We start from the raw sequence: 24877 nt of genomic DNA on the forward strand, positions 1-24877 counted from the left end.
CAAAATATCTGCGGAATGTTTCCAGCTCCTTGTTGAATCCGTGCCCCCAAAAATGAAAGAACTTCTGAAGGCAAAAAGGGGGGTAAACTCAGTGGTAGAAAGGTGTACGTAATAAACTGCATATACCTATTAGCATGATTATATTTACACTAATACTCATAAAACACACAAGCTCGTTAGACAGGAACAAAGTGCCCACAGCAGATTAAAAATTCTTACCTTTTATGACAAATTTTGCTCAGTGAATTGAAAGTGGTAACATTTTATGAATCATTGACGGATGAGTTTAATCTTTCTGTCACATGGGCTTATGTGCCTTTTTGAAATTAACTTCATAGAATCACTCCTATTTATCTGTGTCAAACACACGGTGGGAAAATAAAAAGCAAGCACATTACACGGTCTGATGCCTGCGGGAGAAAAAAACGCAAACAAGTAACAAAGATGTAAGAAAAATTTATTGCAGTATTTATTCCATCAGAAGAGCAGGCGCTCGCTCTTTTTTGTTCCTCTGTGCTCTATAACATCAAAAATCTATATTAAAAACAATAATGGCACAGATACTGCACTTGTCTGAACATAAATAAATTATATCAAAGATAGTCCATTATAGAATGAAGGTAATAAACAAAAATGTCTAAAACAGGAGAAAAACGAAAGTTAGAAGTTTTTGAAGTTCAGGTCAAGTGAATAAATCCATCTGGTGCTAGTTTAAATTCAAAAAACACTTTATTAAGAACATCATCAATACACTAATTTCCAACATTCACTTTGTTTTTTTTACAGAATTATGTTCAGATATAAACACATTTTTTTTAGTTCATCTATAATACAGTGGGAGTAAAAATCAAACAACCAAGTTGCTGCACAACAGCGAAGGAACTCCCACACAATGTTTTCCTAAACATTTCCTTCTTGTCTTTTCCTTGCCTTTGAACATGTCTGTATTTAAACAGACATGTTTACAACACTCTTCCACCACCAGGACGTTAATCTAACTTCTGTGTACGTAACATATTGAATCCATAGTGTTGAGCTGTGCGAGATGTTTCACTAATCTCTTTGATTAACTCTTAGTCCCCTCCTTGGCAGCGTACAGCGCCCGTAACGTCTGTGCCACTTTGTTCGTGAGCTTCTGTCCGCTTGTCAAAGAGATTTTCTTGCAAATAATGTCCGACTCCTTGATATTGTCGACCCAAGGCACCTTTTTGCGGCCGTCCCGTTTCTTTGCGACAGCCCAGGGTCCAGAGTAAGATCCAGTCATCCAGTGTATACTGTAGCCATTTCTGGTCTTCTGGACGACCCTGGCAATCTGCGGCCTGTCTTTGTATTTGGGACAGTAGATGGCTACGATGTCCATTACCTCTACTGTCTCGTTCATGTTACCTGAATCCTCTGCACAGTCTCCACCTTTCCTTGGCTTTCGCTGTGAATGACAGGCAGTGTCAGAAACTCTTATTTATGTGGGGATAATATGTTAATGGATATGCTGTAGATACAAAGCACTGTTAAACACTGAAAATCATTCTTCACGTCTGTTGTTTGTAAACATTAATATAAATGTACAACTTTGCAATATCGGCGGTGTTGAATGCAATCTACTGTAATTTATTTGGTTATGCTTTGCAGGGTTTAAGTACAGGGATCTGCCCTGTAGCTAAGTAGTATGCTGCTGTATAAGTATGCTGCTAATCGAATGCACTTTAAAGCTGATCGTCAGCAAATTTGAGCACCTTTGTAAAAGCAGAGGTTTTAGCCGTTTTCTGCTCTAGAGCATTCAGATGTGTGTTAACATAGTGTCACATAGTGCCATGGACATTCCAGCAAAATCACCCCAAGGTCAGATTGTGCTATCCTTAAGAGAAACTGCAAAAAAAAAATCCAAAAGCTACATCTCAGACTCTACAGGCCTCAGTTAGAAAGTTAAATGTTAAAGTTCATTAGCCAAAAGACTAAACAAGTACTGCTTGTTTGGAAGGGTTCCCAGAAGAAAGCCTCATCTCTCTAAAAAGAACACGGCCGCAGGGCTTAGATTTGCAAAACTGCATCTGAACAAACCACAAGACTCCTGGAACAATGTCCTTTGGACAGATGATGCCAAAGTGGAGATATTTGTTCATAATGCACAGCACCATGTTTGATGAAAACTAAGTGAGAATTTAGGGTTTTGGAGCCACAGGATCTGGACACCTTGCAATCGACCATGAACTCTTCTTTATACCAAAGAATTCTAGAGTCAAATGTGAGGTCGTCTGTCTGGCAGCTGACAGCAGCTTGGCTCAAACTGGGTCATTTAACAGGGCGATGATCCAGAGCACATTAGTAGAAAAAGAATGAAAAAGAAAAGAATCGCGGTGCTGTAACGGTCCAGTCAAAGTGCAGACCTCAGCCTGACTGAAATGCTGTGCCGGGACCTTAAAAGAGCTGCGTCTAAATGAATGCCTGCAAACCTCAATGAACTGAAGTAATGTTTGGGCCAAAACTCTTCCATAAAAATGTAAGAGGCTGATAAAATCACACAGAGTTATTGCTGTGTTATTGCTAAGTTATTACTGCTAAAGGTGGTTCTACAAGGTGTTGAATCATGGGGTGTTTTTCACAGGACTCCAGTCTGCTGAAAGCCATCTTTTACACATGACTTTTATATCTATAATATTTGTCTGACCTCTGTAGAAGTGCTCAAGTCATAACACTGTACATACTAACATTACCATAAGCCCCTCTCTACAGAGGAAAATTCAATAAATGTTCAATGGTGTGGGCGTCTTTATGTGTATGCATGCAATAAAAGTCAGTTTGCTTCAATCTGTCATTTTCTGGCACTTCTTCCCCAGCATAACAAACACCACCACATATTTCCAGCATTGTAGCAGATACCATGAGGAAAACAAATAAAGTTCTTACAGCAGGGGGATCTTCATCCTCGCTCTCCTCATCATCTGTCTCCACTGGAGCTGCATGATTACTGTGGTTGTGATTTCGGGGTTTTGGACCCCTCAGCAGCGAAGTAATGGCTTTGTTTCTGGCATTGGCATTTGCTTCACCGTCCTCCTCCTCTTCATCCCGATCCAAATGATCCATTAGAACCTTGAACTAAGAAATTAAAGGCAGGAAAAATGTAATAACAATAATTTCTAGCCTGCATGTGTTTTACAAATCAAAGGACAAACAGTTTCTCGGACAGAAAACCAATAAGGCTTCCCGTGATTATTACATGCAGACTAATGGACACAGCTACTGCTTATGTTTCCAAGCTGAGACACGAGTATAGTGAAAGCTTACATCCAAATACTGTTTTGCAATGTTCTTCTTGGCCTCATAGCTGAGATCTGTGTTGGCCAGATCACTCCTTAGGTAGTCCAGTGTCTGACTAGGGTTGAAGTGCACCTTAGATTTCCTGTTCACTGCCTTGTCATATACTTTGGCAGACTCTGTCGGTGAATACTTCTGGATTTTGCTGTAACACAAACAAAATTGCTCAGTAAAGCGATTTGCATTGCTCACAAAGAGATTATAAAAGATTTGCGTTTTCTCCGAGGCCCACCTGTCCGAGAAGCCGTACAGATTCTTCAAATGCTGTTTGAGCACCAGCAGCAACAGAATGCCCTGTGATGCACTGGCAAACTCCAGCAGAGGTTTGGTGTTTTCAGGCAGACGGTCCATCACTGCGTCCTCATCTTCCAGGTCAGAGTCGGAATCGGAACCCTTTCGCCTCTGCACTACATCTTCCTCCTCGTCACTGCTGCTGGATGTGCTGCTGCTCTCCTCATCATCCTTTTCATCATCGTCGTCGTCATCAGAGCTGTAGTTCCTCCTCCGAGAATGCTTCTTCTTTTTCTTTTTCTTATTCATCTTCATCTTCTTTTCATGCCTTATAGGCTCTTTCCGTAAACACTGCACAAATGACAAAAGAGAGGTCAGATATGCATCTTCTCTTGAGCACAGCGACCAAGCATAACAATTGATAAACAAAACTAGACAAAGCTTTGCACCTCCTTAAATGACTGGAGCAAGTTGCTACCAGAGACAGACAGGGTAATGTCTATATGATGCATGATGAAAAGAGGCTCCTCCTGGGTCTGATAAGGGAAGCAGGCCAAGTTATCTGCTATGAACAGCAGCATGTTCACCTCTGTTTTCTGCAGGAGATAAAGTCAAAAATGCACATTTTTAAATAACAAACAGGTGTAATTGCTCTTCTGAGGGCAAATACAGCAACGTAAATATCCCCTGACAAAGGTCAATCATGCCAAAGTAAAGAGGTGAACTTACAGAGCTGTCGTCAAACAGGTTGAGCAGGGAAATTAGAAAAGCCCGTCTATGTTGGCGGTTCCCACGGACCATGGTGTAGAGATGAGAGCAGAGAGCCGAGTCGGAGTCGTCGTGACGGAAACCGCGAATGACAGCGTGTTTGGATCCATTAATGGCCTGTTGCACCTGATAAGACATCTTCAGCCCTGCCACAGCCTTCATCTGCAAAAAAACCCCAAAAGCAGTGAGATAACTCATTAGGTGGGCAAGTTAAATGATGACATTTGAAATACAATTTATTTTTAAAGCCTGTGTTTTTTAAGCCAGGTGTGAGTTAAAAAAACAAACTGCAGAACGTAATAATAATATAAATGTATTAGACGTAAATGTATTTATTACACATAAAGTTCTATTCTATCCCACCTTTTTTTAAACTTTCACATTTTTCCAGTTGTCAAAAACCACAAGCCAACTCACATGAATAAAGCCTGAGTATTTTTTGTCGATCTCCACCAGCTGCTGATCGGCCTTGTTCTTCATTGTTGGCTCCGGGTCTGTTCCCATAGCGATCAAGTAGGGCACACACTGAAACAACAATTTACAATTTACGAGTATGCAGACTGTAAAACATAAAAAAATAAATAAAAAAACCCCACCTAGAAAAATATTCAGAAAATTTAAATAAACCTTATCAGGCTAGACTGATGTAAGACTGTGAACACACCTGTACAGGGTGAATGAGGCCCTGGCTGAGAGTCAGGGTGATGACGCTCAAGGCAAAGTGCCGAACTGTGGACTGCGAGTGGAAGAAGGACTCCAGAACCTGCTTCAAATAAATCTGCATTATGGAGCTGCTCATGCCCGATGAGATGTCCCCCATTTCCTTGAGATCCTCTTGCTTGGCTTTATTCTTCCCTGAAGAAGCAAAAACATCAGCCTGGTGAGTGCGCAGGTGTCACATTAAGTGGCTACCATGTTTCACTGCATGTGCATGGATAACAATGGACGTGAGCTGGAACTGTTAAACTCACATTCACGGTCAGCCTCCTGCATTCGAGAGTCCTCCTCCTGCAGGTATGTCTGCAGGTTTTTGAGGACCTGGATCTTCAAATTGACTGAACTGTTCTCGTCCGACAGGATGCTGTTATAAAGAACCTTCACCTCCTGCACAAACATGAGCTCTGGGTGCATGATGAACTGAAACCCTTGGAAGAGAGGAATTGATTGAAAGCTGTAAACATTAAGTGACACTATAAACACATCTATACGAGCCTTTTCTGAGGTGTAGGATATATACCTAAACCTATGATTGCCTTGATCTGGACCTCCTCCTCTTCGTGAGTAGTGAAATACAGCAGAAGCTCCAACACTTTGTCCTTGATGACAATCTAAGAGACAAAGAGACCCAGCAATCAAAACAGCTCTTGCAGTCTTCATTCACATTCACTCATGCTGGGTACCCTTCATGCTGAAACCCTGTCTCCCAGTATCAAAACAGGTCGATCTTTCATGAGTTAGGAGAATGTCTTAACAACAACTCCATGGAGCCACTACAACATTTAAGCGAAAGGCCGGGGTTTACCTTGTTAGCACCTTTGAACTCTTCTTGATCGAAATCAAAGTGTCGACACAGAGCCCCCACAGTGAAGAGCGAGCGCAGAAGAGTGGGTTTGTTAGCAGCCAGAGTGGAGCTGGTGGGATCCTCTTGGTGCTGTGTCTTGAGTTTTGCTAACGCTCCTATAAGATAACACAAACAGTCAAGTGAGCTTTAATGCGAAGTCGAATTATAAGGTGAACAATTGCATTTCCTGGCCTGCGCTTATATAGTTTAGGTTTTCACAGAGCTTTTCATTTCTAGGACTGAAATCACAACATCGTGTTTTGTCCGTCAGCTTGGCACGAACTCATAATTGGCCCAATGTATTGGCTCTATTAATACCTGATACTGATCATTTGTCGATATATTGTTACCAGCGTTTTTTAACAGCCGGTGATTGAAAATTTAAAAGCAAGGAGGAGAGAGGACACAACCATGTTGATGTTGGATAGTTTGTCCACCAGAGGGCACTCTGCAACTTCCCTATTGGCAAAGTTGTTCTGAGCCACAAAGAGAACAACCAGCTGATCTGAGATGTGTTGGACAGAGCATAAACAAGTGTTTGTTTTTAAACTCCACTGTCATATTAGATTAGTAAGGACTGTTAAATAACTAAACATAACAAATGTTTGGGAAATGTTATGTTTTATCTTAAAAAAGAAAAAAACATCCTTACCATAGTACCGATTAAAACAAGCCCAAACAAACTTGTAGTTGTGTGTGACCTTGTTCACAATAGCACCAAGACAGCTCACACAGTGTTGCACAACCTGGGAAGCACAAAAAGTTGTATCAGAACAACTGTCTCACACGCTGTTTGTGGTTTTTAAAGCTACCTCTGAAAGCAGCGAGCTGCAAACGAGACCTACCGTCATGCCGTATTTGATGATAAGCTTCATTAGGTCTTCTTCGATGGTAGTGAGGAAAGTCGCACTCGGGTGTTCCATCAGAGGCACAACCAGCTCCAGGATCTTAGCCACGTTGCATATCACCATGAAGTCGTTCTGACTCTGATAGATGACAGCACAAAAACACATGGCAGCTGCACTGTCCAGGTCCGTGTTTAGCTTGCGTGTGATCATCTCAAACATTCGAAAAAGAAAGAAAACTATCACAGTACTTACATTGCACTTGGTGGTCAGGTAGGGCTGCATAGTCATGGCATGCTTAACCATTAACTCTGCCCTGATTTTACTAAACAGGTAGAGAGTGGTGATGCACGCTACCAGACGACCTGAGCTGACCCCTTTGTCCTCACAATCTGAGACACAAACATAACAGGGTTATTATTTGTAATAAGACTTTTATCAGCAAATACACACCTATGTTTGTTTTTTTAGCAGAATACATTTACCCGCAAGAGACTCCTCATATTTCAGTATATGTTCCACTAGATTGTCCACTAGCTGAACACAAGCCTTCCCTGCAGGTTTGTACGAAGCGTTCTCCTCTGATTTCAGCAGCTGAAAAGAAAAAGAAATTAAAAATTACCCAACACAGTAATTAAAAAGTGTGCCAAATGAAAAAGTGCAGACAAGCATCTTCTGAGACAGCAACAAAGTCAACTAACATTTTGGAGAAGCTGCTCAAACCAGTCGTAGCCTGAGTCTTTACATGCCAACACCTGGAATGAAATTTAAAAAAAAAACAACACAAGTTAGTTCATTTTACTTATTTAAATAAGATCGCTTTTTGGTTTTTTGTTTCCCCCTTTTGCCCTGATAATACACACCACGTCTGTGATGTTCAGGATCTTTCTGGTCATGGCTTCTTTGTCGTGGCTGGGAGTCGGGGAGAACCAGAGTTTCTGGAATGTCTCATTCACCAGTTTCTGCAGAGGAAAAGATGTTTAGTTAGACACACTGTATATGAACGCTACTACCAACAGTCAACTGTAAAAATGTACAATAAAAAAAACAACGAAAAAACACCAGCCTTGATCCCTTCTTCATCGTTGACCCTCCGGATCATTTTCACACACATCTCGGTGATCTTGTGAAAGTCTGGCTGCTCTAGACAAATATCCCTCATGATCTTAATGACTCTTTTTCTCACACTGATGCCTGTGTCCTGTGTAAAGACAAAGGGACAACTGAACATTAATTTCCTTTTGCTGTCACTTATAGATCAAAAGTGTTACTTATCCAGTGGAAATATAACACTGAAAATGATAGATAAATATAATAGCAGACAGGAAGAGTAAGAGAAAATAATATCAGAAATATATTCCTGCAGTTCTTCACTTGATCTTTAGGTGGCACTGCAGGAAAAAAGATGTTTTAAACTCTTATGAACTTTTGCATTTTGAATTAAACTTTCCAGGACAAATTTCTCTTTACAAACCCATAAAAGAACACATGTTGTGATTAAACTAAATCCAGACTTTAGCACATCAATAGGTTAACACTCATGTACGTAAAAGAACTGGAGGAAAGAAGAAGTTACCAGTATCCTTTCAATGAGCATGTCATAGTACTGCTCAATGAGCTCAGGTCGACTTAGCACAAAACGGCCGAGTAGCTCCACAGCAGCCTCTCGCACACTGGTGGAGTTGTCCATGAGGCGACAATGAACCCCACGCTGCATGTCCAGCTTAAAAATAAAGGAAAATTAGTTGAGGACAGTGACAGGACAGAACTATAGCTATCAATCTCTGTGGCATCGAGCCATGAGCAGCACGTTAGCAGGGCAGCATTTACAGCTCTGGTGCTCAGTTGCGGGCAAATCTGCACAGTCACAACAGCTGAAACACGTTCTGTGTCAGACAAGCTGCAAGAGCCAAGTAGCAGTCGATACTGAATGACCTACCCGTGCCAGGATACTTGGATCTACAGCCACTACTTCAGAGAGACACTTCATAGCTTTAGTTCTGACTGCAATAGCGCTCTCTCCCAGCACTCTCAGGATCTAGTTTGAAGCCACAGAGAGAAAAAAATTAATGACAGCTGACACAATATAAACACACTCATGTTTAAGCTAAATTGATCATCTTACCTGTGATAAATAAATATCAAAGCTTTGTGCAAACGGCCTCATGGAGGCCAGATATCTAACAATCAGACAGGAGTCGTTGTAGTCTATTGTGTCAGAGTTCATCCTGAAAGAAAAGTCGTAGGATCGTTTACTATAAGGATGAGAGGACAAACGAGCAATGTGGCAAAGTAGTGTCGTGAGTGAAGCACTATTTACCTCAGGGAACTGAAATGCGATGTTGACGTCTTGACGGCCTTGCGGAGGAATTTCTTCCTCCCCTCCGCCTTCTGCATGATCTCGGCGGTCAAGTCAACATCCCTGGAATGATGGTGACCTTTCAAGTCCTCGTCGTCCTCACTTTGAGACTTCATTGCTTTTTCTGCCTCGCTTGTAATGTCCCTGAACCACTGGGCAATATAAAACTTCCTAGCAAACTGGATGAAACAAACACATAAATATATAAGAGCAGAGTACAAGACATTTTTTTAAAACACGAAAGCAGTTCCGTAGATTTTAGTTCATGAAAAATCAAGTTAAAAACACACCACCAATGCCGGATCGGTCTCAATGTTCTCATCTAGGTAGCCGAGCAAAGCCTTCTGTAGTTTTGGTATCTCGTCGCTGCCTTCAGTCTGTGAAAAAAATGCCAAAAGCATTTTAAAAGCAGATCGACATCTTGGTTGGTTTTTTATCTGTTAAACCTATTCCATAACTGTTAGTCTACCTCTCTGAGGATGCGGTCAATAGCCTTTTGGTCCATCTTGCTAGTGACAGCATCTTTACGCAGACGGGAAGCGACAGTGCCGAGGTAGTCCAGCGATGCCACCCTGAGTGCCATTTCTGTCTGCTTGTTACTGAACTGGTGCACCTGGAGCACAAGACATGGAGGAGAAATGTCATAAGAAAACCAAACATCTGCAACTTTTTCCTAGTGGGCAGATGATGAGTGGTGACACTCACCAGCAACCGGCCCAGTAAACTGAGGAGCAGCTCAGCAGCAGGCCACTCAGGCTTGTTAACTGTAGACAGCAGGTCATGAACAAAGTTCTCAAACAGCGGCCTGTAATCCTCCTCTCCCTGTTTACTGCCACACCTGAAACATGCAGAGTACTTACAGAATAGCAACACATGCAGTGCAGCTTATTCCACAGAAAAAGATACAACTTATAAGGAGTCACAGTCACACAGACATGACAGGTTATAGCAAGAGTAGGAACAACGACTTACTTCTTGAGGAACACAGATAAGAAGTTCTGAGCTGTCCTCATGGCAGTTTCATAAGAGTTTGTAATAAGGACATCTTTATCCACCTAGACAATAAATGGCCAATAAAAACAGTTTGAGCATCTCTTTAAATACCTGTTTTGGTTATTTACTGAAGGCAAATACGGTTTTAAAAATTCTATTAAAACCTTAATATTACCTTCTTATTGTGCTCATCGTCTGTCTCTTTCTCAGAGGGAAGGTGGACCACACACTGGATCAGCTGAAGAACAAGGGCTGTGACCATCTGGATATACAAAGGTTCTCCATCTGAGTCACTGCTGTTCAGCCTGGGGAGCATGAGACATGTTTCCTTATGTTACACTGGGGGCCTCAATAAACATCTGATACTGAGCAAATATTTACTCTGGTTGTAGTTACCTGAAATTCCTCAGGCTGCGTTTACTAGTCGGCAGTCTGGCCAGGGAGGTGAAAATCTCTTCAAGAATGAGCTGCCTGTGCTTCTTGTAATGAGAAAACACCTACACAAGAGTCAAATAAGAAACAACCGCATCAAAATACACCAGTCCAGACATCACACTGAAGCATCCCATCAAAAACCTAATCTGAATCAATTTCAGAAGCACCTATAGTAATACTCACCGCAGTCACTAGTGTGATGGCACATAACTGCAGTTTACTAACATTCTCCACAAAAAATGGTGTAATGCCAAGGGTGGAGACCTAAAAGATGGGCAGAAAAGTGAGATATGAGCTAACTCAACAGCCAAGGTGACATGAGGACACAAATCTGAGTGATGTGAGGGCAGATCCAAAACTGCACCTGCAGAATTGTGGTGTCAGTAAGCAGCTGGATTTCAAGGAGCTCAGAGATGCTGCTGATGATATCGCACACTTTGTTGTAGAGCAGGACTACCACCTTCTGTTTGTGGGTAGAACATTTGGCTCTCTTGGACTTTGAAGAATGCATGCCACCTGGGTGAGGAAGATCCGATAAATAAACAAGAAGAAATTATTTAAAAAAAAAAAAAACAACCCAGAAGGAATATGTTAGAATTTCTCAGATATTCTGACACAATCTTTAGATTCAAATCCAGGGTCTTAACATCAGCTGATAAGAAATACTTGATGGTACAGCCCACAATGTATGTTACATGGGAGGAACTTTGGTAAACGCATTAGTTTTAGATTCAAAATGCTTTGTGGCCAAAAGGAGGAAAAGAGAATTTAAAATGTATAAAAAACTTGTGTTAGTCAAATTAGACCAAAAGTCACTGGCTTTATTATCAACCATTTCCAAAATGCCGTAAGAAATTCAAGTAAGTAAAGTTTTAAAAACTCCAAAATGCTAAAATATACACATTTTTTTAAATCCCTTGGAAATCATGATTATTGCTGTACTTGTTAAAACAGCTAAAAAGAACGTAATAAAACTGTGGCTGACCTCCGTGTGGATCCACTCTGTAGACTGGGTCATACTGAGGGTACAAAGAGTTTTGCAGATGGAACTTGGTGTACTGCAGCACCCTCTCAATCACATCTTCTATATAAACAGCCTTTGGCATGTGCGGAGATGTCATTATGTTGAGTGCAGTCAAACAAGCATCGGCCGACTTGGTCACCCGCTCCATGATGAGGTCGCGCCACAACCGCTCCTCATCCATGGAATCATTATCCTGTGATTCAGTTTTTTAAAAAAAGAAATAAATTTCACATTTTGAGCCTGAACAGCATAACTAAGATCAGGCTGAGAACTTACATGGTTCAGTAGGGTAGAAAGTTTGACGCTGTCCTGAATGTTCTTCTCCAAAATATTCAAAAACTTCACCAGTTTACTAGATGAAAACTGCGGGAAAAAATAATTGGTTACTTTGACAGTACAGTAGGTGTAAATTAAGGTTGTTTACAATAACAAAATGCTGTCAGCATGAGTGCAACAATTTAACACTGCAAGAACATGTCCTTCTCACCTTGTTAGAGATGCCCATAGCTTTAATCTTAGCAGAATCGCTGCCCAGCTCACTCAGCTGCTGCTTTCCGAGTAAGAGCTCTTGAGGTATTTCGTCATCATCTGGCACAGAGTTACAATGTCACTATTTTTTAATGTAACACTCGATAAATGTCAAAGAGTTTGAAAACAGCAGAGTACATCATAACTACCTGCGGCAGTGAGGTCCACGTCTTCGAGATTCTCAAGAACGCTGTCAATATTTGATGCAAATCTCTTAAATGTGGAGGAGTCCATCATCTCTGTTAGATTAATGTCATTGAGAACTGATTAATACAAATACGTTATGTTTTAATAAAATAAATTATGAATTAATTATAAAAGAATTCAAAGTGGCAGGTCAATACCCTCTGGTGTCAACTTGGAATCATAAATCTTCCTGTTTTTCTGTTTTTCCTTTTTCTTCTGCTTTCTGGCAACTAAACACACACACACACACACACACACAATAGTAGCCAAATCAGCAGCAGCAACAACCAACCCTCAAGCCATCAACAGAGAAAGAAATTGATGTCGTATTCTACACATCCCAGGAACCGGAATGACCAATCATTTTAAATAACGATAATCTGAATGACAGGACAGCTGGAATCTAATCAAAAAGTGAAAGCACGGGCTTCACTGGCCACCACGTTATTTGATTATCCACTTATCCACTGGTAAGCGTATGCAAAAAAAAAAAAAATCTCACCATCACTCAGGCTCGGTGGGGGAGAGCCTTCATCTGAATCTTCATCTCTCCAGTCGCGCTGACGGCTACCAGACCCTCGGCGAGCGTTATGAAAACCTCCACTTCGACGGTGTTCTCCAGAACCTCTTCTCTCTTCATGCTTCCATGTCTTATCGTGGTCTTTCTTTTTCTTTTTCCTTGCATCTAAAAAACACCAACAGAGAAGAGTACACGTTGAGACAGCATTTGCATTGTAAATTACTGCTTTACATGCAATTAGGTGTATAATTTATAATTAGGTCTAATTTTTAGGACAAAGTTACATTTTTGTACTTTTGCTTCTGTACACCAACACTGATGACTTTAACTCAAGGTGTGACTGAAGTGCACACTTTGAGCTGTAATCCAAGAGGTTTTGTAAAAGTACTTCATTAACTCCATTTTTAGAGGGTCAAAAGTTATTGGACAAACTAATACAAATTTTAAAATAAGGATTGTTTTTAATACTTGAAAAGACTCTGCAGTCTAAAGGTTTTATTGTCATTCTGACAGGTTTTGTTTTGTTTTTCCCGCCTAATGATGGCGTCTTTCTCTCATAACTCTTTGGACCTCATGCTAAGTTCCAATTAAAAGCTACCAAATTCAAGTTAAGTACTTGGGAGTTAGACATTTTATCTGATCCATTTGTCATTAAATAACAAGGGAACTGGCTTCTTCCGGCCACGAACCTGCTTTTAATTCAACTGTCCACTTGCTTTTGAGCCTCTGAAAATGGGGGACTATGTATAAAAATTGCCATAATTGCTAAAAGTTTCATGTAATACTTTTGTGAAATACTGGTTTGACTTAAAATCCACCATAGTGGTGCACAAAGAAAACAAAAAAAAATGCATCACTGTCAAAATACTGTCAATAAATAAAAGGAAATTCCATCAGAAGTAGAGACGGTAAAGCACTTTGGTAGATTTTACAGAATTCCCATGTGCTCTTCTAAAGACTTGCAATTTTTAAGGCCTAACGATATCAGTAATTTAACTGTAATTGAGATTAAACATGCTTCAATAGTGGCCTGGACATGTGGGCAGCAGACACTATTAAACAAAAACAGGTAGAAAAGCACTACAAAAAGGATGAACACAATTGCCAGAACACATGCAATAAAAGCTCAAGGTCAAAACAGGTACAATTTCAATGAAATTTCAGTGCAACTTTAAGAGGAAGCACATCCAGCAGGAGTAATATTTTCTCTTGAACTGAACCATAGCAACAGGTTCTGACTATTTCAGGTCCTTGTGCAGATCGTGGAAAAAATGAGCAGCATTTTTAGAAGCTACTGTGAGAGCAGAGGCGATACATGATTTCAGTTTTTACACGACTGAGAACATGAGATTATAAAAGGCAGTGATACTCACGCTCATTGTCAGAGTCTTCATCGTCATCCTTGTCTTGGTCATCATCCGAGGCCAACTCAGCATATTTGGATCTCTTGCTAATCATACTGTGGCTTCGCTTGTTTGTCCTCTCACAAAATGACCAGTTCCTGGATCTGGAGCCGTGTGCGTTCCTGCTTTCCTTAATGATCTTTTTCACCTCGTCAACGCTGAGTTTTTGAACCACGACAACGGGTTTAGCGCCTTTGTTTAAGTTATCTACCAATGAGACTCTCTCCAGCCTTACTCGCGGTTCGCTCCAGCCTTCGACCAATTTATTTGGGGGATCTTTATCTTTTCCATCTCGTTTCAATTTAGGAATCACAAAGTTCTTCAGGGTCCCTGACTTGCCACCCAGAAGGTATGAAGGGAATTCGCTTGGTTTGGCCTCAAAGGACTGACGTTTGTCTCCTGCTTGGCACTTAATGTTGCCATCCTCACTTATCTTTTGGTCCTTATTTTGGGGATTTTTAAGGCTGGAATTGCCTGTCTTCTGTCGACTATTGGGGTCAGCTGATTTTTTGCTTCCATCGTGCTTTAGTCTGGTGCTGTCAGGTTTAGTATGCAGGTCAGCTAAGTTTCGACTGCAGTTTTCTCTTAACATCTTCTGTTTCCTGTCCCTGTCCTTGGCTTTGTCTCTCTCTTTCTCTTTTTCTATGTGTCTGTCTTTGTCCCTGTCTCTCTCTTTTTCTATGTGTTTTTCTTTGTCCCTGTCTCTCTCTTTCTCTTTTTCTATGTGTCTCTCTTTGTCTCTGTCCCTGTCTCTCTCTTTCTCTTTGTCCCTGTCTCTCTCCTTCTCTTTTTCTGTATGTCTCTCTTTGTCCCTGTCTCTCTCCTTCTCTTTTTCTATGTTTCTCTCTTTGTCCCTGTCTCTTGCTCTGTCTCTATCCTTGTGTCTTTCTCTGTCCTTATCCCTGTCTCTATCCCTGCCTTTGTCTTCTCCATGTCTGGAGCGCTCTGTCTTGCTCGTGTTTTTTGGGGTCTCGGGTCGGTTTTCAACCATTCGGTGGCTGTTGTGATTCTTTTCCTCTTTGTGGCGTGACTTTGAATGCTTGTCATGTTTCTGCCGTGAGGGGTCTGGCCTTCTGTCATCTGACGGTCCCTTGCTGCTGTCACTTTTGTCGTCATGTCTGTGTTTTGATTCACGCCGGCTTTCCTGCTTCTGTTTATACATTTCCGGTTGTCCATCTGAGCCAGACTTCTGGAGAGTGTCAGCATGCTGCTTGATGATCCCAGGTCTGTCATCGCCAACCCTTTTGACCTTTCCATCGGGGTTTGACTTCAGGCGACGTAGGTGATCCTCACACAGCGGCTGTGATTCCAAGACCACTACAGGCTGTCCTATTACTCTGCCAGCTTGCTGTAGATCGATACTGACCATCAAAGCAGGCCGACTGGCACCATTACTTGCAGCATTCGTCTTCTTGGGTGTCATCTTGTTGACACTGTTGCACCCATGAATGGCAGCCCCATCATTTGACTCGGTCCCAGGTTCCTGGGGATACGAGTCTTGTTTTCGTTTCTTCAGCGGCTTGTCTGAAAGAAAGAACACTTCAACTTAGCAACTCTACACAAACAACCTGACAGAGGAGAAAAACATGCTAAGAAGCACAGGGGAAAAGCAAACATAGATTTTCACCTTTGTCCTGAACTTCTTTAGACCATCGTTCTCGGTCACTGGCTGACTCGCGTTCTATCCTCTCAATCTCTGCAAGTGTGTCTATCTCTGTATCATCAAAGGAAACTCTGCCAGTGACTCCAGTTTCAATGGCATTTGACCGCACAGCAGCCTGTTGACAGTTTGCTTGATCGTCAGCTCCTAACTTGTTTGGAACATCCTGGGCAGGTTTTGATAACTGATTATTATTATTATTATTGATCATAACCGTTTCATGTTCCAATTCCATATGTGCCTCAGGGGGAAGCTCCTCAGATTGATCCACGTCTTGAACCTTTACTCTGGACAGTTTTAAGGTCAGCTTGGTCGAGTCTTTTGGTGAACTAACTATATCGTACAAGGCATTTTTTTCCATCGGATCACTTTCTTCTTTACTCCTCTCCTTATGTTTCTTCTTGCGATCAGACGAGGTGAGGATTTGGTCAGGCGGTGCACCTCGTGGCACATCAGCTGGAGGCGACTGCATTATGAGGGAAGGCCTAGACCCTGCAGAAACACAAATTGTGGAATTGTGAAGACCACAGATTTAAGCCAAACATGATTTCTGTAACGATGTATTAGGTTCTTTCGAAGACACAAAAATGAAGAATTAACTTGTTGCTAAGGCAGCATACTTTGTACAGTCTCTTCACTCCCAGCTGGAGAACATGCCGACTGTGGTGATCTCACTGAAAATGCAGCAGCCTTCATTGGAGAATCATGCTCCTATTGAAACACAAGACATTTCTTATTATTTTAACAGTCAGCTAGACATAAGAGTCACCAGACACGATACAATGTTTTTTCTGATTTTTTATATTTTGGGATATCCCGAGTATTGTGATAACACATATTGTGATTTATCACCTTTTTCAACTGCAAATTACATCCTCAAAGTTAACCTTTGTCAATATCTGCTTTATCCAATAATTTATCTTACTTCAGTTGTGACAAACTGAGATTGTTAAGCACACACTGCCATAAATGTTGCCATAAGATGGGGTCAGTCTGCTATCAGTCTGTGACTGAATGGGATCAAGTTAGCTGTCCTGTTTTTACTCATTAGTTGACCCATTAGCTTGCTCTGAATTACTCGGTAGTGTTGTCAAGCTAAGTGTGTCCAGTGTTGGGTATTTTTTTGGTTGAGCTGATTTATCAATATTTGGTCTCCCTGTATTGATGCAATAATGCCATGTAAAATATCCCGACACTTTGCTCTATTTATTTTTTTCACCCACGCCTAGTTTGAGCTGAGGTCCAGTTCATGATATCTTGAATTTCGGCATTACCTCATTTCCCAGTCTGTGAGCCACGTTCATGTAGTCTTCATCTGAGCCCAGTCTCGCATTGTGATTCGATAAATCAGTTGATAGATGTCCAGAGACTTTGCTGTCATGGATATTTCTCAAGCCACTTGTAACTGAAACAAAAGTGAATTAAAATTCTAGTTAGATTTTTGCTCATTTTCTCACCACTTAACGGTGTATATAAGTTAATTATGTTATTAGGGATCAGTTAAGTAATTTGCATACAACCAGCTAGGTCTATCCAAGTCACCATGTGCACTGGCACTGGTTGCTGAAGTACACAAATGCACATAAAACTTATCAAAAGTTTGCTATTTTCTGTCGTTACTAAAAGCAATTCGACATGCAGCTTATGTGATACTTTTCTCTTGACCAAACATTACACTCACCTTGCTGAGCGTGTTGGTGTTGGGAATAACTGGGTGGATTGTACTGCATGTAGTCCGCGGGACTCTGGGGGGTGTAGGGACTAGGTATAGGGCTGTTCTGCTGGGGTACAAAGCGTGGCCCTGAACCAGACTGCGGTGATGTAAAGCATCTGCAGATGAGGAAAGCAAAGGAAAAGAAGTCTTAGCTGAGGAATACATGCCTCTGCTTTTCATCATCAGACAATACGGTGGCACTGCTTTACCCAGAGGGGCTCTGAGGGACAGTGGTTTGCTGATAGTTTGAGGCTGGACTCCCATGGACCTGATTCTGAGTAATCTTATACTGCTGCACTATTGGCTGCGGCATTACACCTATGAGATAAAGACAAAAATAAAATAAAATTAGACACATATCAAACAAGAAGCTCAGCATGTGCATTTCTCCAGCTAAACCAAGCCTGCCTACTGAGTAGGAATACTGGGTTCACTATATTAAACTATAAAGCAGGTTATTTTTCTCGTTCCAGGATAGTAAGTCTATAATAAGTAATTAGCAAGTAAGTATTTTATAAATTATCCTGATCCTGTTCAAACATAATAATATATATTTTCTCTACCACTGAGGCATGAGGAAGAAAGTTGCAACATTAAATATCCAGGATGAAAAACTGTGTTAAATAGTCCTATAAAGACAACATTTCAGATGCAAAATGAAGTGAACACTTAATACAACAGGCCTGGTACAATCTTGACCATCCTTTTCCATTAACCATGCAGGAAAGGTGTCCATTCCAGTCTGCGGTCATTTTGAGGGCATGTTTAGTGATGGTTGTTGCATTACACAAAACATGGTTTCACAGTCCTAACAGTGGGGTAATCGTGTTATAATGCAAGTTTGTTTGCAATGTCAGAGCGTTTGGTACTAAACTGCAGGAGCAGCGTTATATTTTCAAGTAATGAAAATAAAATCTGACAAAGTGAATTTCAGAGTGACGAAGAAAGAGGTTAGTATGGCGAGAGTAAAGCAAAGGAGAAGGCTATGTACATTATCATCCATTAGTATTAAATGATGCTCAACTCCACATTTTTACGGGCTGTGAGTGTGGTCATTACCACAAACACTTGTTTACTTTTTCTTGTTTTCATTTTGCATTTGTCACTGTCCTCAATAATGATGCCTAAAAGTTTGCTTGCTATATTTAATATTATTATAATATTATTAATAATTGCTACAATTACCACCTGTGACTGCGAGATATTGCAGCTGTTCCTATAATAATAATAATACTTTCCCAAGCTAAAGCCAAAGACAAATATGAAACTGTCTATGGCAATGAGCAATCTAGCCGATGACAACAAAACAAACAGAGCTAGGCTGTTTCTCTCTCTGGCTGTAAATTTTTTTGACAGATGCCATTTATTATTAATTCCAAAGACCCGAATTATATTAGGGTGAATAAACATCAACAGTTATTTTTTAACTTAATGAAGACATCAAACAAACAGTGTTCCCTTTTTTTTTAATTTTAATTATCTGACTTTATGACCAATATGAAGACAGATTTAAAGGGCTATTTCACACAAGTGCCAACGAAGAGCTTAACCTCTAATGGGAAGCCAGATTTTGAGACATTTGTATATCAGATTTATACAGCCACCGCAATCTACTAGAAACAAATGAAAAAATAAAAATTCCCTATTTTAAATAATCAACAGAGAAACAGCCTCTGTAAAAAAAAAACTAATTAAAGGATGTGCTGAACAATAAAATTGTATAAAAGGTATTTTTGGTCCTATAGCTTAGACCAGGGGTCCCCAACTCCAGGCCTCGAGGGCCGGTGTCCTGCAGTTTTTAGATGTGTCTGTGATCCAACACAGCTGATTCAAATGGCTAAATTACCTCCTCGACATGTCTTGCAGTTCTCCAGAGGCCTGGTAATGAACTAATCATTTGATTCAGGTGTGCTGACCCATGGTGAGATCTAAAACCTACAGGACACCGGCCCTCGAGGCCTGGAGTTGGGGACCCCTGGCTTAGACCTTTAATGTAGCTTCACTTGACAAGCTAAAGATTCTTGGTTTGACCCCAGGAGGAGACACAAAACCCTTTGAGGTTTGCATCTGGCAAAAAAAAAAGAAAAAAGAAAAAAAAATTCTGCCAAATCAAACATGCGGAGCTGACTGTGGTGACCCCATGTGAATAGGGGAACATAGCTTCATTTAAAGACTAGGAGATAAAAGAGCCAGGATCTGTCCAAACAACTAGGTGAAGACGCCTTGTGACTGCCGAAACTGATTTAAGACAATTATTTTATGCACGCTGTAGCCAATTGACTAGAAAGCTGGTCACCAAAACAAAGAATAGCCCTGTTTTTGTTGTTAGTAACGAGACAGCGCAAGCCTGGCCATCCCACGACAAAGACAAAACTTACTGGACCATTACTGTTGTTGATCAAGCGATTAAGATAACTTCTTCAAAAATCCATACAGGGCCTGTTTTTCACTTTCTACACACAGGTCTATCGGTGCAAAGGGCAGATACACTAGTATCTATAGTTAGCCTTAGCATTTGTCCTCACCTTTTGTGCTGAAACAATGTAACCGCCAATGCTCACCCATGAAAACTAAACCTACATTTACACAAAAGTCGGCAACACACTTGCCAGTGGTTTCCATATTTGTCACTCCCTAGTACGTCTTAGAAGGGGGGAAAAAAAACAACCAAAAAACCCATCAATGACAGCTCAGTTCTTCTAATCAGCGCGATCCAATCCAGCAATAACAGTGTGAATAGTTGCACTTTCCTCTAACAGGCTAAAATGCTTATTCTGTATTGTGTGATGATTCCACAGTTTCCTCCTGTGGTGACAATGACTGCAGTGTGGGAATCACACAGGGTGAAACAAAGCCTAAGTAGCACATCCGGCAAAAGATATGCTCAGGTGAATAATTAAGCTAAACTAAGGTACCCGCAGAGAGAAAGCATGCAGCAAGATCAACTGCAGAGTCAACAGCAATGTCTCAGTGTCTCCTCCTTACCACCCAGAACCTTGTGCTGGGTTTGCATACTTTTGTCCCTGAAGATTTTGGGATTCCTGGACAGCAAAGTTTGTAGGAGCATTGGCATGTCGCCCTCGGGTTCATCGTTGCCCAAGTTGTCCTTCAACTCTCTGGAAAATAAACAGAAGAACAATCTATGTTACAGGCAAGAGCCACCTATTCCCAAAAGCCAGCTACTGTAATGTGCTCACTGGCATTAAAATGGCAATACCCGACTACAGTGCTGAGCTAAACAGTCATTACTCTGAAATAACACACTGTCAGGGCAATAGTTTCTGTGCAATTCAAAAATAATTTAAGAGTTTAAAAAAAAAACAGTACTGGAGCGAGGTATGAAAGACCAGCGAGTGAAACTTACATGTGTTCGGTGGAAACCTGGTTAAGGCTATGCGCCAGCTGAGTCACTAGACTCTCGTCTCGACACACCAGCAGGCTGCTGACCTCTTCTGAGATCCTTCCATTGTAGAGGAGGCTCTTAGCAGTGGTGGCAGGTAGGGGAGAAGGCAAAGGAAGCTGGTTCAACACTGAAAGGACAGTTAAAAGAAAATCATGGCATAAAACTGTACAGGGAAACGCCTGCAAGGACACGCTACTTGCATGCGCTATGTAGAAGTAATGTCAGTAACACTTTGTTTGGCAATGCACTATTTAAATTTGCAGCAACAATCTAATCTGGATAAACAATCCAAAGGTTTCAGAACATGTACTTAAATGCAATAATGGATGCAATATATTTTACATATGTTTCTTTTTTCATTTCTGAAACTGATATGGGGTACATAAATCTATAACCTCTGCAATCACAATAACTAGTATTCAGACGTTCATTTAACTACATGCCCAGTTAATTTCGGCCTGCTTGGCATTCAAGTAATCACTAGTCTTGCCTCATTTTAGTCTGAATGCTAGTGTTTAAGCTGTGATGATGTTGCACTTACAGTCTGTTAGGCTAGCAATTCCAGCAAGAGTAGTGATGGGAACATGAGGCATGTCACCATTCATGCTGAAGATGAGGTCAAGAGGTCGTGTCAATGTACAGGTTGGTCAATATCACCAATCGTCCTATATGTCACATCGCCAAAGTGCTGCAAAAGACAGAAAAAAGTGGCAACAAGATTGGATTATATTAAGAAATGGCCTGTTATTTTACAGACAGCTATAATGTACTTGCTCTGGGATGGGGATTAGAAATGGTGTGAGCTCACGAGTGGGCATTATTACAGTGCCAGCATAACTAAATCTCTGAGGTACACGATTCACACAGGCCCCACAACAAGCCTGGGCATGGCTTTATCAGTTATTGATTTAAGGCTCTGTTGGAAATGCCACCTTGCTCCCCGGTACAATTTCCCCTTATATACATACACAACTTGAGGATATGCAATCCAGTTGCGAAATTTCAACCTGCTCCAAGTCGAAAATACAGTGAGAGCGGAAACACACCGGCAATCAACTACTTTAGATCTCAAACGCACGTCGTACACTGGCATGTAGACTCGAGTGGTGACAGCTCTCATTTAATCACTCATTTAAAAAACACAATAAAGTGACACCGATTGTGTTTCTGTGTGTTGTTTTTGTGTCTCTGGCCTCTTGAGCTTGCTTGTCCGTGTTTATACTTTCAGTTTCGCCGACGGAACATACAAAACAAAATCCAAAGGCGATTTAAAAAGAAAAAGCCACTGTTAGCTAATTATGTCTCAAAATTCTTCTTTTGTTTCAGAGCCAGTTAAGATTCCCGGGACTGCCCGGAAACAAAACAGAGACATTAGCTCGTCTTGACAACACTTATAACTACGTTAATACTCTGTTGTTATTATTTTAGTTGTTTCATACCCTTGCTATGAGGAAGAGCGGAGCGACGACGTCTGTGAAAGTGACAAAAATGAACTCGCGGTTAGCCGGCTAGCAACAACTGAAGATGTAGCTAATGTATGCTAACTGGCTAGGTGTAGCCTTATCTGTAACTTGCATTAGCTAGCATCACCGGGAGTGCATCAAACCCGGTTAGCCGTGTGCTGCTTATTCGATATCGCTCTTTTTATCGCACGGGTCGCGTATCGCTTTAGATTAACACTTCGCACTTGCTGTGGCCTTCATCGTCGCATCTCCAGCTCTGAAAGTGGACCTCGGACTTGCCTAAGGAAGCGTAACCCCGACCCGACGCCAAGGAGGCAGGGGTACAAAGCACAGACCCCCCATCACAAATCAGAATTACCCCCTCGGCTGATTTCTGTAACGGCTCCCGGTGGCTGTCTGACAGCGGAAAACGCGCAGGGAGGTAAACAATCTGCCCGAAAAGAGGCTGTAACAGTTGAACCTAGCTTATTTACCTCTGGATGTGATGAGAAAGAGAAGTGGTTCTGGTGGAGAGGAGGAGGAGGAGGAGGGGGAGGAGCAGGAGTAGGATGGCAGCTGGAGCAGGAGAAGAGTCTCTAGCTCCCTCTCCGTCCCACTGTTCAAACAGCTCCCTCGGAGCTGACACATAATCCCTGCCTGGCTTTTCTTTTTTTTTACCCCTTCTTTCTCCCGGCGGACATATCTGCCGTGAGGGGAGAGCAGCTTGTTTAGAGGCGATGCTAACGAGTATCAGGTCATTTTTCAGGACAAAAAATAAAAAGGTTGATGGAGGGGGGAAAGGGGAAATCCAAAATGTATCCCCTACAGAGTGACCCTTAAGAAAAAGCCTTAAACTAACGCATTGTGTAACTTGTGTTTCATTATTGCTATCACAGAGCTTGTGGTTTATACACATATTTATACCCTGTTATAATAATAATAATAATGTCTAGAGTTTTTTTTAAGCTTTCCCCATTATGCTGCACTTGTTTAAATAAAATGATGTGGTTTTCTGATGACTTTTTATTTTTATTATATGTATATTTTGGTCTATTCAAGGGTGGACAGAAAGCAGTCAATCAGCTGACTGCCTCCCACTAAAAAACTTAACCACAGCTTGCCCAGAGCTACAAAATTCACTGGCCCCTCTTTAAAATGTTCTCACATGACCCAAACTAATTAGGACTATAGCAGTTTGGGGACACGTGAGTATATTAAATCATTTATTCACACTACATTACAACACTACATAATACACCAGTAGTAAACCATTTAGCTTCGGTTTGAGACACATTAAGATTTAGTTTCATAAACAGGATTTGGTCTCCCTCTTGTGGAGGAAAAGTCAAGTTATCCCAGATTAAAGCAAACAGCCTCCCCTACGTCACTCCCCACAACCTCTCTGTCTCTCTCTAAAACTATCAAAAGTTTGTGTTTTCATTTCCTGAGACAAAAAAAAAAAAGATCCCTCCAGCAACAGTTTGACTTATGAAAACAAACCCAAAACAGTAACAACTACTGTATAATTGAGAATGGGCCAGTGGAATGAGTCCTCTTTTATTTTCCATCTTCTTTTCAGTAAAATGAAAAAGAACAAAAAAAGAAGTTTTAAAAGCCATTTTATCATAATTCCAAAGAAGGAAGAACATATTTACTATACTTCCATCTATTCTATTCCACTCTAGGGACAAGTTTGCCAGTCAAACAACCATTCACACTCACATTTGCACCCATACGAGCAATTTAGGATCACCATTTAGCCTAACCCCACTTTGGACAGTGGGAGGAAGCCAGAATACCCGGAGAGAACTCACACAGACACAGAAAGAACGTAGAAAACACAGAAAGCGTTTAGCCCACAATTTACCTCAGTTTAATTATATATCTTTAAAAATTTACTTTTTAGATTTAAACTGTGAAGGGTGTTTTTTTATGTAACCGTCATTGCTTTATATTTTGTAAGGAAAATTTGATATAATTTTAAAGGTTTATTGAAATATGTTAACATATATTAGGCAAAATTCATTCACCACTGGCCAAAATGCATACCCAACCCATGACAGAGCATCCACTGTGTTTTACAGATGGCTGCAAACACTCACTATTGTACCTCTCTTCTGACCTCCTCCTTACATATTGATGACTATTTGAACCAAAAGTTTCACATTTGGATTCATCACTCCATGAGACCTGTTGCTACTGATTTTTCAGCCCAGTTCTTGTGTAATTTGACATACTTCAGCCTTTTCTCCCTACCTCACTTCTTGAATGGCTTCTTGACAGCCACCCGTCACCTGAGACCATTTCTGATGAGGTTTCAGTGAACAGTAGATGGGTCAACTGAAGGACCAGATGCATCATCAGGTCCTGTCTCAAGTCTTTGCTGGATTTTTCTCATTTCTCAAGGACATCTACATCTAGATAGCTAGTAGCTAGCTTTTCAGGCCTATCACTTCTTCATTTGTCCTGCACACCACACAGAGATGTGCCAAG

The 24877-nt window shown here is 41.1% G+C and overlaps 1 protein-coding gene across 1 annotated transcript; it reads right to left on the reverse strand.

Annotated features, from left to right (window-relative positions):
• Positions 1–710: 710 nt before the first annotated feature.
• Positions 711–23036, reverse strand: LOC116322505 (nipped-B-like protein B). Its single transcript, XM_039614757.1, has 47 exons — positions 22879–23036; positions 21484–21630; positions 20904–21069; positions 20525–20655; positions 17749–17857; positions 17507–17655; positions 17100–17230; positions 16446–16536; positions 15793–16317; positions 14941–15689; positions 14136–14868; positions 12745–12927; positions 12401–12472; positions 12206–12295; positions 12016–12116; positions 11805–11891; positions 11490–11721; positions 10869–11020; positions 10688–10768; positions 10466–10566; positions 10245–10374; positions 10049–10131; positions 9782–9914; positions 9546–9689; positions 9367–9453; positions 9038–9255; positions 8843–8945; positions 8657–8755; positions 8294–8440; positions 7784–7918; positions 7581–7679; positions 7419–7472; positions 7203–7311; positions 6973–7109; positions 6718–6858; positions 6525–6618; positions 5834–5988; positions 5549–5639; positions 5283–5456; positions 4976–5166; positions 4729–4836; positions 4273–4473; positions 3993–4139; positions 3545–3894; positions 3283–3457; positions 2905–3093; positions 711–1426 (listed from the first exon to the last, which is right to left on the reverse strand). Exons 2-47 carry the CDS (start codon positions 21545–21547, stop codon positions 1067–1069), a joined length of 8001 nt encoding a protein of 2666 aa, XP_039470691.1. The 5' UTR covers positions 21548–21630; positions 22879–23036; the 3' UTR covers positions 711–1066.
• Positions 23037–24877: the final 1841 nt, after the last annotated feature.

This window comes from Oreochromis aureus, linkage group 7, assembly GCF_013358895.1.
Source record: "Oreochromis aureus strain Israel breed Guangdong linkage group 7, ZZ_aureus, whole genome shotgun sequence".
Lineage (NCBI taxonomy): Eukaryota > Metazoa > Chordata > Actinopteri > Cichliformes > Cichlidae > Oreochromis > Oreochromis aureus.

Excerpts from the sequence above, each read along its gene's own strand:
- LOC116322505 (XM_039614757.1), bottom strand. The coding sequence starts at position 21,547 with ATGAATGGTGACATGCCTCATGTTCCCATCACTACTCTTGCTGGAATT. Across the intron at positions 12,928-14,135 it reads TGAAGACTCTGACAATGAGC|ATGCAAGGAAAAAGAAAAAG; the intron begins GTGAGTATCACT and ends GGTGTTTTTTAG. Across the intron at positions 7,473-7,580 it reads TCCTGAACATCACAGACGTG|GTGTTGGCATGTAAAGACTC; the intron begins GTGTGTATTATC and ends ATTTCATTCCAG.